Here is an 18420-nt window from a genome sequence, read left to right on the forward strand (position 1 = left end):
CTTTGTATGTGCATTTATTTTTTAAGGTCCTATCTTGTGCAAAATTTACTCTTGTAGGCCATATTATAATATTGTTGCCTCTTCCAAAACATACCTGGAGTATTGTTTTGTTTAATTCACACACATTTGAGTGACCCTTTATTATTAGTCTATCTACATCTCCAAAACTCAAAATGTGCTGTTCCACATTGTGATCTAATTAAGTTGTAGTTTTCAAGTTAACAGATCCTTTTACCTTTTGTTTAGGAGAGACTGGAAATTCAAAGGCTCAAATCATCCAAATGACTCTAGTGAAGGGGTAAAGTTTAAAAACATAGCGAGAGAAGAGATAAATTTGCAGGATTTATGTGTTAAACACGTGTGAATGAAACAAAACAGACTCCAGGTATGTTTTTGATGTGGAAACAATATTATAACATAGATCAAACAATAGCCTAATATAAGCCTTTTAAAAGACAGTCTTACCCAAACACATTTCATTGCACTGATGTATTGTGTATTCACTTGTATATGACAAATAATGTATTTTTGTGACAACCGTAAAAAGACTTAATAGGCATTTTCAGGATCTCAAGCCTTTTTACAAACTGACAACAAAGTCCATGGCTGGGACATTGAGGGCAGACTGAATACTGCACACAGGAAGATGAGAAGTGATAATTATGTCACCAAACACCTGCTGTGCCATGCATCCGCCATGACACGAACACACTCTCCCACTCAAACACAGCCACAACAAGTGATCCGAGACGCCTTGTTTATTCGGACAGTCAACAGTGATTTCTCATTACAAAATTATGTAATACTCGCTCACAGCCGACTGACTAACAAAAACAGCAGCATATAATATGCATTTTGACAACCAAGACAATCTGTTTGCTATATTTAAAGTTGAGGTACACAATGTCAATTTTGTTCTTTCACCTCAGACACTGTTTTATAAAAGCAGAACTACTTTACAAAAATCACAGCTACACACTGTCATAATTATAAAACATTTTCAACTATGGCAAACTTGCTAGTCAGTGTACAATGATTTAAGAGTGGCCCTGACTCACTTCTGTCTGGAAACGATGTCCTAAAGCTTTGCTAGTGGACAAAAAATGCATGTGTGTGAATACTGGTGATTTGCAAAATGGTTTGTGTGAGCTAGGAACAAGTTTGCTAGATTTAAATACTTCCTACTTCCTTCTTTCATAGTTAAAAAGATTAGGTACCTCAGCTTTGAGTTAGCAAAATGTTTACAATTTTCGGGGCATAGAACAAAAGCAAAACATTTGAGAATGCAACACTAAAATAAATTAAACCAATGAGGGGCGAACATAAATGATTGGGCAGAAAACAAATCAAAACCTCCTCTTACAATAACGGTACTATGCGTGTATCTCCATGGTGAGACTGACATGATTAAATATAATATAAAATGTAAATAAACCAGAGGAAAAAACAAACAAATGTACAAATACGTTTCAGACTCTTTAACTTTAAAAAAAAATCTGATTTATAATAATAATAGCACTATAGTTTCTCTGTTCTACATCATGGCGTTCCTCTCGTCCTCGGTATTCGACGCTTCCTTCTTCTTTTTGTTAATGCGTCGGACTATAACCACAAACGCGATAACTGCAAAAATAAAGGCAAAAGAGTTGAGTCAAAGACAAATTACCATAAATTGCTGTCAACTGCACAAGATATTTCCTTGAGTATCTTTAAATTGTAACACTTTTTCAACACTGCCTGTCTTCATGGAGATGTTATTGCTTTGCCTTGAATATTCCAAAGTATGGCATTAAATTTATGAATCTCCATGGTAACAAGCAAGTGATGCAGACGCCAAGCCACAAGTCTGATCTGTGGAGCGGTGAGTCTATTCAAGAAGTATTAATGTAGGCTATGTGTTTCCTATTTTTGTTTTTCCTATTATGTTTAGATTTTTTTAATCAATGCAGACATGTCTAAGTGAATACATGTAAGATAGATTTATTTAATGTCATACTGTGGAACATTGCAGGCAAAACATGGAGACAAGCAGGTGGTAGACGACCCAGAAATGTTAACGTTAACTATGTTACTATAATATAAGTTTACTTTCCCTTCCCCCTTTTATTACATAGGATATGAAGAAAAAAAATGCAAAAATATATAAATATTGTGTCTTGATATGTACAGCAGTTTAAGGCTAGTTTTAAAGTTTTTTGCGTTGTAATTATTTATGTAAAAAACTCACTGCAGAATCCCATGACACCGGCGAGGATCCCAACAGTGGCTCCCATTCCCAATATGAAGCTATGTTTCCCAGGTGCAACATAGCAGTAGCCCAGCTCTGTGCAGTTACACACTTTCACTGAAAAGACACATGGAAAAGTCAGTAGGTTTGTCACCATAACTGCAATGCACATGTACATTTTCATTTTTAAATATGTAAGTTTGCAAAATTGACACTAATCTCACGATATTTCATGCATCTTAAATAACATGTGCAATACAGTAAATATCTATAATGAATCCTAAATATATTATTAGATCCCACCATATTAAGCTTTCTTATTAAATAAAAAAATACCATTAACCTCTAATTGTAAGTTCTTATAAATATAAATTTTGCATATATTATTTTCCATCCTCTGATCCACTCACCTTCAAAAGCCTGGTTGATGCCCATTCCTGCATTGTCCTTAATATTAATGGACAGGGTGAAGGTTTTATCCTCATTTGGACTCTTCTTCAGAGTTAGTTTAGCTGTTGAGCCTAAATCACACATGAAAATATGATAAAAATCAACATTCCTGGGCAGTAAAGCTAACTGGAGGCACTGCTCTGTCCGAAGCTCTGGTGTGTTGATTTGTGCACTTGTGACTATAAACAAGTCCTTCTCAAATTACCCTTAAATGACAAGCTAGTCTGAAATAATCATATAGACATCCTCATGAATCATATTAATCACAAGTCATTTAAATAAATTCTGTATATTTTCTTGAGTCTTCAGACCTAAAAACAGATCTGTCTGTGTTTCCTGAACTGTGCATTGTGTCACCCTGGTAACTAAGAAACTGTCCCCTTCAGTGTCAATGTCAACGTGAAGTCTCAATTCAGTTGTATTTTTCATGAGTTTTAAACAGGACCTACCATCGACAGTTGTGAGATCCCAGTTGGGCGACTTCTTGCCATGTGAAAAGGCAAAAGTGAATGGCTCAGAGTAGGGAGGGGCGTCTGGGTCCTGAGCCTTGATGAGGACCGGAGTTGGTTTGTTGTAGCAAATGAAAGTTTTAGAGTCTGAGATTGTGGGGTAGTGATCATTGACGTCCAACAACCGCACAAACAGCTCACGCTCTGCAGACTTCTCGGGGTTATCTGTGAGAAAAGGACAGTGGGTTTAACAAATCTGATTTTTGTGAGTTTTAAGGCATGTTAGAATATTGTTACCTCCTCAAAAATGTGTCCATAGTTGTGTTTTGTTTCATTCACACATGCTTGGGTAATCCCTCATTATAAAGATGGCTAAACCTCAGCCTATGCAGGTTTGTGTGTTAAAAATGTGAATGAAACTTAAACACTACTTTGGGTTTGTGCTGAGAATACAACATTATAACATAGAACAGAAAATATACAAGCCCCATATTGCTCCCCTTCATTCTATCCATTCATTGCCCCCTGTGCCTTTCATGCAAATTAACATGATCAATTAACTTCCCGTTTCAAAATACCATCTCATAACTCTGTATTTACACAAGGCTCTCTAAATTAAATTGCACTGAACTGGACAGAAAACCAGACATATTGTTGTACTCACCCTTCTCAAAGGCAGTGACAGTGACTGAGAACGTCTCCAGTGTTTCTCTGTCCAGTTTTTCTGTGGTCTTTATTTCTCCAGTGGCACTGTCCACCTCCAGCCAGCCCTGAGGATCTCCATCCAACTTAAAACTGCACAAGACACAAGAAAAGATGCTCTGTTCAAAATGATTCAGAAACAGATATAGTGAAAATTGATCTAAATCAACTTTTAAAGGGAACATATTATGCAAAATCTACTTTTATTTATTTGCAATACTGATGTTCTCTCATTAGTAACTTACTCACAATTGTATTTTGACCAATTCATCCATGTTTAAGTAATCTTGTATTGTACTAGAGTGCTCTGAAAATGTATATAAAAGTATCCCCTACCCTATCCCCGTACTTAGTGGTAATTATATGAAAAATTAAGACTCAAAGTCAAAAATAATCTAGCCATGCTTAAAAAAAACAAATAAATAAATGAAATTAGTTAATTATAAATTTAGTCTTTGTTACTGATTCATTAAGACTATTAAAAGTGTAGTTAGTACAAAAAAGCCTAAATGTCTCACAACAGAACAAACATAAAAAAGACACAAATCAAAACATTTTTCTGAAATAAAAAACTTTAACCAATCTGTACCTAATATCTTTTCCCTCTGGGTCCTTGGCGTCCACTTTGAGGAGGACGGTTCCCTTGGTAACGTTTTCAGGGACCGTTACCTCCAGGACGTTCAGGCTGAACTCGGGGTCTTCGTCCACATCAGTGACCGAGAGCTGCACAGAGGCGGAGGACTCACTGCCGTACTCCAGACCCTTCATCAGAGGCTCCGGGTTACGAGCATCAATCTTCAGATTGTAAGAGGAAGCTGTTTCAAAATCTAGAGGCTGAAAAAGGAGAAACAAGAAATTAGCATTTTTAAATTTCCTATTAACCTTATTTAGTAGTCTAGTAAACTGTCCCCTAATGTGTAAATGTGTTCTCTGCAGATTGCAAAGACATTAAAAAGATACTCAGAAAAAGAGCACGTTGTAGACTTGTTGGTGCATGTGAACATTATACAACAACAACAGTAACAAACAACCTTTTTTTTTTCCCCTCTAATTTTGTATTGATATTAATAGGAAGGTCAACAGAAGTGTGGGTTAGCAGCCAGTAATACATGTTCCCACATGTATAAATATGTATATGGCACAGGAACAAGAAAAGACCTTGAGTTTGTATTAAGGATGGAGCTAATCCATTTCTCATCCAAAAGGCTTCTTCAGTTCTGACAGGGTTCTGATAAAATACTGTTGAAGGTAACTGCAGTGAGACTAGCACCTTCTAATTGTTTACAGTAAAGTTATGTGTATTATCTGAACTGTCATCTGAGTCATATTTTGACAGTTCAAACTTTAAGGTAGAGTCATGGCATATGGACCCTACCTGGACGACCCAAGGATTACACAGACTGTACCTTCACAATGACCAGCTTTCCGACTCCGTTTTCCTCCGTTTCGACAGCAAAGATTCCATCGTCGTTTCCTTCAGAAATATGGAACTCGATTTGAGAACTGCCGCTCTCTGCCTCATCTGCATCTGTCGCCTTCAGGGTGAGCAGGGTGTGTCCAACAGGTGTGTCCTCTGGCAGAGTGTGGCTGCCATACTGCACAGCCAAGAAGAAGAGTGTGTTAATACAAAAGGTTATGTTCATACTTCATTCAGCTCATATAAAGTCATGGCCCATAGTTTTGGTGCGGGTGGGAGGGAATGTAATGTATGAGAAACACTTTATGAATAAAGTTTGATTTGAGAGTTTGAAATTAAGCAGTTAAGAGTACTTTATACAGTTCAAAATGCAGAAAAACTATATTTCTGTTTTTTCATTTTGGATGTTTCTTTCTAAAATAGATTCAACCCAGCCCACCATCTGAGATTTTGACAAATTTTAAAAATTTAATACAGCTCGTTAGCTAAAATAATTACTTTAATTACTTTAATTACTCACATCTTGTTTCTCAAACAGTGGCAGCTCGTTGTTGACGTCAATGACCTTGATGACGACCTTACACTGTGTGCTGAAAACTGGAACATAAAAATGTTGTGTTTAATGGGGAAAGTTGAGAATCTAAAAAGTTCAAGTGTCATTCCTACATTTAAAGTAGAGGAAGAAAACGTAATAAATGTGTCCTAAATATTAAAGATGCACTACATAATTTTTCTGGTGGAGGGTCCGCAAAATGCTTCTCTCCATTAAGATGTTATTGCATTGTTTAGAATGTTCCACAGTGGCATTACATTTATCTCCATGGAGTCAAGCATGTGACACACAGTATGAATGTTTTCATAAATCCAAGATAGATAAGCTGAATGTTATACTCTGGCACATTCCAGGCAAAGCAATAACATCTCCATGGAGAGATTAATTTTCACTGGCAGACTTCTTCAATTTTCAAAGACAAAGACTCTCTATAACTCTAAATTGATTGATGGTTAACATTTTGTTAGTGGACAGACACCATCTTAATTAGGTCCTGTATTACTCAAAATTGTGAGCTTTAAGATGACAACTTAATGATGTTACCTCCTCAAAAACAAGCCTGGAGTTGTGTTTTGTCTCAGCCACACATGCTTATTTGAGCAATCCTTTATTGTCTGTCTACATCTCTATAATTCAGTAGAGTGTTGCAATCCCAGTGTTGAAATCATTCAAATCATTCTAGTGAAGGTGTACATGTATGTGTGAATGAAACAAAACACAACTCCAGGTATATTTGTGGTGAGGAAACAACATTATAACATACTGTAAATCAGAAAAATGTGTAACAAGGACCCTTTGAACATTCATTTGACATATTAATCAAGTTTCACCACATAATGTCCTTTATACCTCAGATTCACAGCCGTGTTATAGTAGCAGGCATATTGTGTGTTGTACCTGGGTCGCTGACTTGCACAGACAGCTGGTAGGATTTGGCGTCCTGTCTCCTCAGTGCTTTCAGGGAGCGTATCTCTCCGGAGGTGGGGTCGATGGAGAAGGCGCTGTTGGGCGGAGTTTCGGACTCAATAGAATACGTGAGCTGAGAGTTCAGGGTTCCCTCCTCATCATCGTCATGAGCCAACAACTGCCCGATCAGACTGCCTGCAACATAACACGGTAATTTAGTTAGATAGAGATCAAAGATAAAGATTATATTAACTTTATTATCCCCAGGGGGAAATTTGTCCTGGGCTCAATAACTGCATCTGAAAACTCACACTCATACATCACACTACAGTCAGACAACAGAGAGAAACAATTACACTCATACAGCTGGGTTGTGCTGGGAGCTGGACACATTTATGTAAACATTTTTGAAAAGTCTTAGTAGCATATTTCTGCTTAATAATTCCTGTAAAATGTTAGTTGAAAAATAATTTGAATTTACCAGGACTGTACAGTGTACAAATGTTTGACCGTAACATTGTGCTAGCATTAACTGCTACTTGGCGCTTAGCCTTGTGCATGCTTTACTGACAAAAGAAGTTATCAAATGTGCCACAATAGCACAATAGCGTATTTAGAGTGAATAATGTTCCACTGATGATTCTGCTACTTGGGGAAAGAAAAAGAAAAACAAAAAACAAAAAAACGCGACAGGCATTCATGTATTCATGTGCAGGCGGTGCTCTTGGGTCCGCGTACATTCACATTGCATTCGATTTTCGTATTGAAATGAGAATTTCAAAACTGTAACACTTTTTTATAAGCCAAAAATCTATTTGCTTTCTGTCCGTGTTTTTGTCGTAGAGCAGCCCTCAAAGACCCGTGACAAGTGTCCGTGATGTTCTTCACTTTTCGGACCGGGTTATGGCGCAGCGGCGGGATTCCCGGTGTTTCTGCAGGCTGTACATCACGGACAGCGGGGACGCGGTATACGCTCCGTAGCCTGGAGTGGATTGTGCACCAGAGTAGGTGGAATCGTCCCTGAACAAGGACTAAACCCACATTTGACAAGATCTAACCCGACAGCCACATACGCCTAAACCAGGTGAGTCCAGCTCTGCCTCTGCTCCGTCTGGAGGAGACCGCAAACAGCGGGTCCACGATCTCACGCAGCCCCGATCCAAACGCCCTGAGGTATGAAGTTCTGCAATGTTAATGTTTCATAATTATCAGGACTGCCTCTATTGTGAACATTGTTATGTTTATATAATGGAGAGAAGATCTTGTTTCAAACACTCAGACAATGCCATTCAAAACAAGATCTTGATTCATCCATCAGCTGCTTGCATTGAAAAATCAACTTTAAAAAAATAAATGACAATCATTGTGACCAACTGTTGAGGGCACAGAGAATTCCTGCTGTCAGCTGGATTTGTGCAAAAACAGTATTGTGTCATATGACTTGTTTAAATTGTGTTGATTGTATGATGTGCATTGTTTTAATACAAGTTAAGTTGAAATGGAATTTTGTGATGGTTTTCATTATTTTGCATTTGTAAAAGGGATTATGAACTAGAATGATGACAGCATTTACACTGTATTTGGCGAAGAAAGAGTTACTATTGAATAGTGTAACATGAAGAACACTCTACAGTCTACACTATTTTTGCTTCATAAAGTGCTAAAACATAGCAATATGGAGTTATTAGTTTTTCACTATACATTAGTGTAAAAAAATCAAATCTTAATCAGTGTCAAATTCAACTATGAGGAGTGTGGTTACATCACTTTACCAGTGTTGAGCCTTCTACACTTTGGAAAGTGTAGTTTTAACTAATTTTATTGCGGACCCCATATGACATGGTAAAAGTGTTAAAATTAACAATATACGAGTGGAATTAACTCTTGAATTTGCTGTGTATTTGTTAAGAGGGTACAGGGCTTAGATTCAAGGGAAATAGTTTTTGAAAAATTGGGTCGTAGAGTGTCAAATGCAGAACTAAAATCTGGAAGACCCTTGCATAAGTCTCGGGAGATTCCAAGTGTTTACAGATGAGGCGTGAGAGACTGATGACTGCGTCCGCTGTGCTAAGGCCTTGTCTGTATGCAAACAGCAATGGGTCAAGATAAGAATTTTCAGTGTGTTGATTTCAGCCTGTTGACCTTTACTGGGCCATTTGGACCATTTGGTCCAATAAAGGACCACATCTGTAGTCCTTTTTTTAGCTTTATTTGAGCCTGGGCAAGATATCTCTGGAATTGGTACTATTATTGACTTTTTCCATCCATCCATCCATCCATTTTCGTCCGCTTATCCGGGGCCGGGTCGCAGGGGGAGCAGCCTAAGCAGGGACTCCCAGACTTCCTTCACCCCAGACACGTCCTCCAGCTCCTCCGGGGGGACCCCGAGGCGTTCCCAGGCCAGCCGAGAGACATAGTCCCTCCAGCGTGTCCTGGGTCTTCCCCGGGGCCTCCTCCCGGCGGGACATGCCCGGAACACCTTCCGAGGGAGGCGCCCAGGAGGCATCCGGAACAGATGCCCGAGCCACCTCAACTGGCTCCTCTCGACGTGGAGGAGCAGCGGCTCTACTCCGAGCTCCTCCCGTGTGACTGAGCTCCTCACCCTATCTCTAAGGGAGATAGGGTGATCCAAAGATCAGAAACAGTACAATTTTCAACAGAAGACTGGGTACCAGGCCTCAGACAATTCCTGTACACAGCTCTTGATTAAATAAGCAGACAACCCATCTGGACCAGACGATTTTTTGGGACACACTTTGTTAAAAGATTGTGTGCTTGCTTGGTTGTATTCTTGCAAATCAATGTTAAAATCGTCACAAATGTTAAAACAATATCACAATAATTTTGCTCATTAAATCTCAAAAAGAAGTAGAAGAAGTTCAGATCATCTCATCATTGGTAGTTATCAACTCTGCCTTGCCTGTTGTCATATGAGTCATTTTTTCCCACATCTTTTAATTGTCATGGGACTTATGAGCTCCCTCTAAAGGGACCTTTTCTCTTGCCTGTTTAAGCATATTCTTTTATGTATATGTTTTATTGGTAGTTTCTTACTCTACAGTATTTCTATGTCTAAATTGCAAATAAAATATGTGTTCCTCACTAGTCCAACAGCATAGTTTTCAATGGAGCATTTAATTTTTGTAATAAGAATTCATTGCTAATAGTAGATCAGACTCAGCATTACTAACATTTATTTTTAATTCCCAGGTTAAAGTTAGCCTTTTTTGCCCTATGTAAATTTGTCCACTACATTCAACTTATTTTCCAATGCCACTAGGGTAACCTGTCAGGAGTAGAGGGGACACTTCTCCAGATTTTAAGCTATGTTTGGTCAGGACTACCTTATTTGGAGGATTTGAATATTTTGGGTTGATGGGGGACACTGGAGCGCACAAAGGAAACAGATATGGACACAGATAGAGACATGCACAGAAATTGTGCCACCAAAGGAAAAGGCTTCAATACCACAACTTACCAACGGGTTCATCCTCCTGCACTTCAAAAACGTTCTCCTCGTTATCGCACTGAGGCTGATTGTCGTTCACATCTTCAACAATAACGTGGATCTCCATGGGTGGGTCCAGCGGGTTTTCATATTGGTCTTCAGCAAAAACTACCAAGGTGTACTAAAGGAGACAACCAGGTTAGTCAAATAAGAGTTTAGTTTGCACATATTTTCTGTGTGTTGTGCTTTACCCTGTCCTTGTCCTCCCGGTCCAGCTCCTCTGTCAGCTCGATGTCTCCATCCTCAGAGATCCTGAAGGGGAATTTCAGCTGCCGTTCTTTCTGCACCAGTCGGTACACTGCATTTGGATCATTAGATTGAACCTGTAATGAAAGATTTGAATGAATTTTAATTAAAAATGTCTGGAAACAACCATATGGGAGGTTGAAAATGTGTGCACACAAACATTTAAAGGGTAACTTTTTTATTTTGTGTTATTTCATTTATTCATTAAAACATAAACCAAACATAAAGTAAGTGTTTCCGGTAATTGAATTCAGACATTGCAGGCATTAAAACTCAAAATTATAGGTACTCTATGTAACTTTTACGGTAGAGGGTCCACCACAGGCTTGTCTCTGTGGAGATAGGCAAATTTAATGCCATACTGTTGAACATCCTGGCAAATCAATAACATCTCCATGAGGACAAGCAGGTGGCGTACCCTTCACTGAAAAAATGACCTATCCTACGACACGTCAATATTAGTACTTACCTTTGCGATGGTGTGTGGATAGGACACCTTCAGATGCTCTTTGATGGTAATGGGTCCAGGGTTGATCCAGAGGTTTTGCTTGACAATAACATTGACGTAGGTGCTTCCAGTGAGAGCATTCGGAGACTCTCCTCCCAAATCCTGAACACGAATGATGAGGGTGTAGTCAGGGTCCTCCACAGGGTCAATGTTTCGCCTCCTGATCTCTGCAGTCATCATAAGACAATTTGTGTAAACCCACTCTATCCACAAAATACAATTTAACATCTAAGAAATGTAACGAGACACACACTAGATAAAATATTTAATATACAGTATATTTATTTTATTATAATTTATTGTTTTGTTTTGGTTTCTTCAGATGTGTTAGTTAACGTTTAGTAGTTTTAAAGCAATTTTAGTGGGTTGATTTTGCTAATTGTTGTGCTTGTGACTCTATATAGGCCTGTCACAATAATTATTTTATTGACTTAATATTCAATATATGAAAGCTAGAACAATATATTTTGGGTTCATGATATTTATTGTGCGTAAATGTGTAAATTTTCTTTGTTGTGATCGTTATTGGTTGATTCTGTTATTTATTCATTGCAGCTCAGGCCTTTTAATGATACTGTCTACTTAAAAATGGTTTACTAGGATTATCTTGCATTATTCTTATTGTATCAGTGGCATAAAGTAGTTTCAATATTATCGTTTATTGCAGTACATCTCTGTAACAGTATACTTATTATCATGACAGACCTAGCTGTGTACAGACCTGCTCTCTCCACACAGGTGAAGAAAGGGTTCTCGTCGTACGGGATGGTCTGCACTGGAGAACAGAAGTGGTCAAACTTTGTCTTCAAGGCCTCGAGGCTCTGGTCCTCTCCTCTGCTGTACCTGATGCCCTCCCGTGCCTTCAACAGCTGAGCCCCTAGTAAAACGAAAGCTTCAGTTACCACACAAACACATAGAGAATACACTACAAAAGACTAAAGACATTTAAATATCTGAGTTTGATTTCAGTAGCTTTGACTTGTTGAGCAGAAAAATTACAGTGGCATTACATATTGTCTTAATTATTTCGATTTAAACTTCTAAATATAATTTTTTGCTATGTAGAGGTAATGACAAATTTAATGAACCGTTTTCTATTCACTTTCGGTTACATTGTAGAGCAAATTACCTCCTATATTAAAAAACTGGTACTGATTAATATATTTTAACTAACTTCTTGTATTATTTTTCTCAAATCTGTACATTTTCTTTAATTACATTCTTTTCATAAAATAAAAAAAATCCTGAGCATACTGCCAAAGACACAAGTTGATTCACGTGCTTGGAGCTCAGCGAATATCACGAGACACATTTTGTCAATCTGTCAACAATCAGCCTTAATCTTGACCTCACAGCTCAAGTGCCGTTTAATCAGGTTTTACACTGACTCTGTGCAGCCATGTTACACACAGACATGGAGAGATTACAGACATTGCTTGTGTCATTCAAACACACTGTGGGTTTAAATTATCTGATACTCCCTATCGTCAGAAATTATGTATATACTTATTTATTGGAAATATCAGAGACTATGACAGCTTTTTTTATAAAACTGCACAGCCAATAAAATGTTTAATGTTAAATGTTTAAATGATAGTTCTCTGGCTTCTCTGCACACCCATCAGTATCTGTGAGCAGTACCTTCTGGGGTGGTGGAGATCTCCCCTGTGTCTGCGTTGACTTGAAACAAGTCTGTGTTGTGTTTGGAGGGAATCTGGCGCACTAAGCTGTACTTCAGATGAGCATTGACAGAAGCTGGGTCATCCAGATCAGAAGCAGCGACACGGGTGAATGGGACCCCTGAAATACAATAACAAATCATGTACAACACAACTGTATACTGTTTCAAAAACATCCAACTATTATTATTATACTACTATTACTCTTGCTATTTATTTATGGATCTCACTAGAACAATTGTGTAATCCCTACACAGATAATACAACATATTTTTCAGATCTGCAAAGGCAATTAAATAACAAAATTGGACAAATAAGGGTGAAATGGAAAAGAGGACCAATCCAAAAATATTTAATATATGTAATACATACATTAAACTACAGCTAATGTAAGTTTGCAAATGTCAATTAAGATACAATCACATACAATACAAACAAACACACATTAATTAGAAAATAATCTGTAATTTAAACAGAAGTAATATGTGTTTTTGGTTTACTTCTGTAATCTCATGTTCTTACCCGCTGGAGTGTTTTCGAGGACCACAGCTGTGTATTCAGTGGAGTCGAAGACTGGAGCGTGGTTGTTGATGTCTAACACATTTATGGTCACATAAATGGGGCCCTCAACCACACTGCCACCTTCCAAAGCTTCTACCTGGATTTCACCAGATAAAATGTTTACCAAAAAGATATATCCTTATTAAAGGAACAGTATGCAGCGTCACTCTTACAGATTTGAAAAAGGTATTACAATAACAACTGAGCCTGCGTTACCAGTGTTTCTTATCCTTACTCTATGAATGTCCGGACTTCACTCACTGAGCTGCAGAGGCTCAGGTTTAAGTAGTGAGGATTTAGATCAGAGAGAGTCCTTTTAGGTTTAAACCAAGTAGATTTAGATATTGGAACTGGTAACCCCGATGAAAGTCTCATTTTGATTGGATAATTGACTTGAGAACCAAAACACCAAATTATGACATAATAAACGTGGCCATCATAACCAAAGTTTTGTAATTAAGAGTCAATTAATATTACAATTATCACTAAGCACTGCAGTATATTAGATTTTAACATGCCTACCTTGTATGTGGAGACACAGATGTGTCATGTTTATGGAATTTAAAATGACAATCTTACATACAGTTCTTTTAAATCTAGACTGTGATCTAAAATGTACTGGTTAACAAAAAATCTACTTGCATCTTACCCCAATAATGTAATGATTGTCTCTAGACCAGTCAAGGGGTTGCTGCAGGTACAGCCAGCCGTCCTGTGAGATCATGATGTCTTCGCTTCCTTCTCCACTCAGACGAAAAGAATCGACTCCCGGATGTGGTACCTCGAACTGTGAAAGGCAGAAATACACCATATAGGAGCAGAGTGTGTTACACATAGTTACACCTGTCATCAGAGGTATAATACTCCCTACAACACAAGTATATCCAGACTGTCATCAGAGGTATAATACTCCCTACAACAGAAGTATAGCCAGACTGTCATCAGAGGTATAATACTCCCTACAACAGAAGTATAGCCGGTCTGGTCTTGATCTAAATGGACAATATTATCACAGTGTCTCTTCAACTCTCGGGGAACTTCAGTTTATTTACAACAAGATATATATATATCACTATAAAAATGTTCACAATAAATAATAACATAGAAAGTACTGACTCAAAAACCCTGTTTGTATAGATAGATAGATAGATAAGCTCTGTAACTCAAATTAGGTTAATCTGAGTTTTATTTTAACACAATCTAATCTAAATATCTGGCTTAGTTGTGACTCAAACAGGTAACTTTACAACTAACTGAGTTTGATTTTTACTGTTTAACAAATCCCTCTCAAATAACATTATAGTCACAAGCTAGTTAGTATTAGCCTGCAGTTTTTCAGTCACTCTTACCTTAATTACTGTTGCAAATTAAACATCTAAACAGGACCATAAATTAGGCACAGCCTCCTGAAAATATGTAGTTTAAATCTATTTGCCTTGTTCTTTAGTTATCTGCTAATTAAAAAACTTATCAGGCTGTGTTGGCGAATGTATTCATTGTGTCTCCATGTTAACCATAGACATCCATGCAGCCCCCCCTTTCCCTCTCCAGCATGATGTCGCTGCAAAGTATGGCACTCTCACCTTATGAATGGCGTAGGGGACAGGTGTGGCCTCAGGGACATCCAGAGCAGTGTTCTCAAATGGGCCTGTTTTGTCCTGGAGCCCCTCCCCTGCAGCCTGCCCCACACACAGGTCACACAGAGTACAGTCAGGATGAATCATTCCCACTTTTGGCTGAGCTACTGACAGTAGCAGTTATTTATTGAACTCAAATACATGAGAAGTGTGGAAAGTTACATTCAGAGAGATCAAAGTCTACACAGCTGACAAGAAATGACCCCACTGTCTTTGCAAAATCATCAAACTCACTGGTAAAAGGGCTGGGCAATATGTAATATATAAAAAATATCTAAACAGGATTATTTTTATTATATTTTGTCTAATTTAAAAAATGACTGACAATATTGATTTTCAACATAAACAAGACAGACTTTTAAGAATTGCATTTAACATAAAATAGTCGAATTTCTCCAGTGTGACCTCTGCATCAAACCACATGCTTTTACTGACAGAGAATCGGAGGTAGATATCTCCATTGAAATGGCCTAACTGAATTAATCTCAATAAAAATTTGATGAACACATCACCATAATCTCTCTAAGATAGCACGTGCAAATCTACATAAACAACTACAATCCTTTTATCAATATATCTCCCATGTTTAATCCAGGCCATATACTTACAACACTGAAGAGGAGAGGAAGTAACAACAAGTGGACTTTGAGTGTCATTTTTGCTCTAAAAGAAAACACAAAAGTGACACTTAGGTGAGACCATTTAAAGGTTTTGTACAGGAAAAGTGCTGCCATTTGACTTTCGCCTCAAAGTGATTTACAGTGACAGGGAAAATCTTTAAGCCCTTTACACACTCTGTCTGTCCTTGTCCAGGTGAATGAGAACATTTAAGTAACCATGAATGACTCCACCTTCTGCTAGAAACTGAAACTAGCAAATAAAACAAACATACCATAATCCCACAAAATATATATGTCAGTAAATTGTATGAGATTTATGATATCATCAAACTTATTGTGTGGTAGAGCATCTAAGGTTCATGTAGTTTTACTTAACGATACCACTTCATTTCCACCACTTTAATTTCACTTATTAAAGCATGAACAGCAACCTACTTTATGATAAAATTTTGATTCAAGAACAAATTAATTAAGGTTTCAAATGTTCTAAATGAAATAAACCTTGATTGATTAAGATGTTGGGGTTAGTAGTTAGTTAGAGGGTAATACTTAAGTAGTTACTAAGCCTGAATCATTATTAATAAACCATTTGTGAATTTATGAATGAAGTCTTTGTTCATGCTTTATTAAGGCCAATTATTATAAAGTGTTACCTTGACAAAGAGTATTCAGAAAAAGTTAAAATTTATGAGCATTTGATGAGACAATGAATTATCACAAGATGTTGACATCCTATAAACCTGCTTATAATTTTCTATTTAAAAGTGTAGTCATTTATCTTAATCTCAGACTACAACTATAAGAGTGAAGGTGACATTGAATGAAGGCTAATGACCTTTCTGAAGCACTGCTCACCTTTACACCTTCATTCACTCATAAGAACATGACAGACTCACAAATAGAACAATGCAAATCAATCCTATTTTCGTAAAGAAAAATAATCACAAACATGACATTTTAAGTTCTCATAACCTTAAGATGTAACATTAGTTTAACTAACTTGTCCAAATGCAGTCAGACTTTGAAATGACATGTCATCAGAGTTAGATTTATGCCTACAGTCGCATATACAAACAGTTGAAAGCTTAAAGGAAACAGTTTGTCCCTCTACGTGTGAACACCTGATACTAGGCCCAAAGTCAAGTCAAGATCACAAGCACTTATCAGATAAAAAATAAAACAATATATGGCACTATTACAGTAAGCAAAAAAACAACAAGGTGAATATACCAAACTAACAGTTAAAACTAACATTGAATTAAAAACGACAGAAGTGAAACAGCAGAGAGGGTGGGAGATCCTTACCTTGCTGAAGAAATCGAGCAAGTCACTCCTGAGAGTCCAGAGCAATCAGAGCCAGCTTCGTCCGTGTTTGGTCAAACGTTAACCAGGCACTAACTTGCAGTTTTATTGTATCTAATCATTGTCTAATCACCCTGCCCTTGTACAAGCAGCCAATGGGAGCAATAGGAAGTCAGACAATACAGCAATTTGTACTGTACCACCATTTCAAAATAGTAGATATAAAATTAAGAAAGGTCACTGGATACAGAGTAATTTAAAGGTCCTATATTATACAACACTGACTCTTGTGAGCTTTAAGCCACATTATAATATTATTACATCATCCAAAGATGAGTTTTGTTTCATTCACACATTTGTGAGTAAACCTGGTTTATTAGTCTGTCTACATCTCTAAAGCTCAGATTGCTCTGTTACACCTTGTGATGTCATGAAGTGGTAGTTTTCATGTTAACAGCTCCTTTTACCTTTGGTTCTGAAATCATCCCCTATGATTCTAGTGAAGGTGTATGGATTATAAAAACCCAGTAGAACACTTCATGTATTGCCACATGACATCACAAGGTGGAACAGACTGTTTTCTGTTTGAAAGAATAACTCTAAGTCTGAATATGCATGTGTGAATGAAACAAACCACAACTCCAGGTATGTTTTTAATGAGGAAACAAGTTTATAATATGGATCAGAAAATAAAGTACAGTCCCTTTAAGTGTCACTAAGCCTGATTCATTCTCAATAAACTACTTGTTCGCTAAGTGTGTTCCTGTTTATTCCAGACAGTTTAATCATTATTCAATAATTATTGTGAAGTGTTACCTAGTTTCAGTACAGCATGATCAGAAACTCTGTAAATGTTGAATCTTATTAGGAATAGGTCAAAAAATGTGCCATATTCATTTTATGCCCTTTAACGACAGCTGTGTGTGTTTGATTAACCACTGTTTAATACTAATATTTTACCTTCGTAGTACTTTTGACATTTTATTTTATGCCAGTTTTTGTTGCATGTGAATTCACCTGTGCTATGCCATGTTCTCCACCTCCTTATTAAATTCTTGCTCTTTAGAATGCAGTGATGTGGTAAAAGTGAGTGTATTTCAAACAAACTTTTCACACCAAGTACCACTACGGGAAATATTTGGTCTTCTGAGCACCGCCAAATCAGACTGAAACTGGTGTAAAATTGGACTAAACTAGTTCTGAGGATTAAATAACACATATTGTGCTATATAATTATAATCTACAACACTCATGGATCATTATGTGATAATCTGCACATTTTAAATCACAATATTCATCTAAAACAACTTAGTAAAAGAAACATGTCCGGTGACTTCCACATTAGAAAACTGCAGAGCCCAATGGGAGCTGATGTCACCTAAATGTCATAAAAATACAGTATATGTACAGTATATGATGTATAATATATAAATATACACATGACCATGGTACATGTACCACAGGTTGATGAACACTGCAGTCTAATAACCATCCAGAGTCTTGTGGCAAATGCAGACATATGGCACATATGAATGTAACATAGAATAGAACAGAAAGAATAATCCAAGGCCATGTCAGTAGCTAAATGCACCTTTTCATGGTTAAGCTTCTAATTTGATCCCAGACTTTGACCTTTGGCCCTTCTATCCATTTCC

The 18420-nt window shown here is 37.3% G+C and overlaps 1 protein-coding gene across 1 annotated transcript; it reads right to left on the reverse strand.

Annotated features, from left to right (window-relative positions):
* Nucleotides 1-743: 743 nt before the first annotated feature.
* cdh17 (cadherin 17, LI cadherin (liver-intestine)) lies at nucleotides 744-16836 on the reverse strand. The gene is made up of 19 exons (XM_020937512.2): nucleotides 16769-16836; nucleotides 15452-15506; nucleotides 14790-14885; nucleotides 13856-13993; nucleotides 13168-13303; nucleotides 12608-12766; nucleotides 11688-11843; nucleotides 10928-11133; nucleotides 10404-10535; nucleotides 10183-10333; nucleotides 6696-6899; nucleotides 5766-5842; nucleotides 5235-5423; nucleotides 4418-4662; nucleotides 3791-3921; nucleotides 3127-3351; nucleotides 2638-2748; nucleotides 2228-2344; nucleotides 744-1623 (listed from the first exon to the last, which is right to left on the reverse strand). Exons 2-19 carry the CDS (start codon nucleotides 15497-15499, stop codon nucleotides 1535-1537), a joined length of 2610 nt encoding a protein of 869 aa, XP_020793171.1. The 5' UTR covers nucleotides 15500-15506; nucleotides 16769-16836; the 3' UTR covers nucleotides 744-1534.
* Between the last annotated feature and the right edge of the window lie 1584 nt (nucleotides 16837-18420).

The sequence above is a fragment of the Boleophthalmus pectinirostris genome, unplaced genomic scaffold (assembly GCF_026225935.1).
Source record: "Boleophthalmus pectinirostris isolate CB_2022bp ecotype Guang Dong unplaced genomic scaffold, ASM2622593v1 HiC_scaffold_6, whole genome shotgun sequence".
Lineage (NCBI taxonomy): Eukaryota > Metazoa > Chordata > Actinopteri > Gobiiformes > Gobiidae > Boleophthalmus > Boleophthalmus pectinirostris.

Bases quoted from the DNA above. Each gene is read 5' to 3' on its own strand.
- cdh17 (XM_020937512.2), bottom strand. From the start codon at position 15,499: ATGACACTCAAAGTCCACTTGTTGTTACTTCCTCTCCTCTTCAGTGTT. The intron at 6,900-10,182 runs GTAAGTTGTGGT...GTTATGTTGCAG, and splicing joins GCAGGAGGATGAACCCGTTG to GCAGTCTGATCGGGCAGTTG. The intron at 3,352-3,790 runs GTGAGTACAACA...CTTTTCTCACAG, and splicing joins TGTCACTGCCTTTGAGAAGG to ATAACCCCGAGAAGTCTGCA.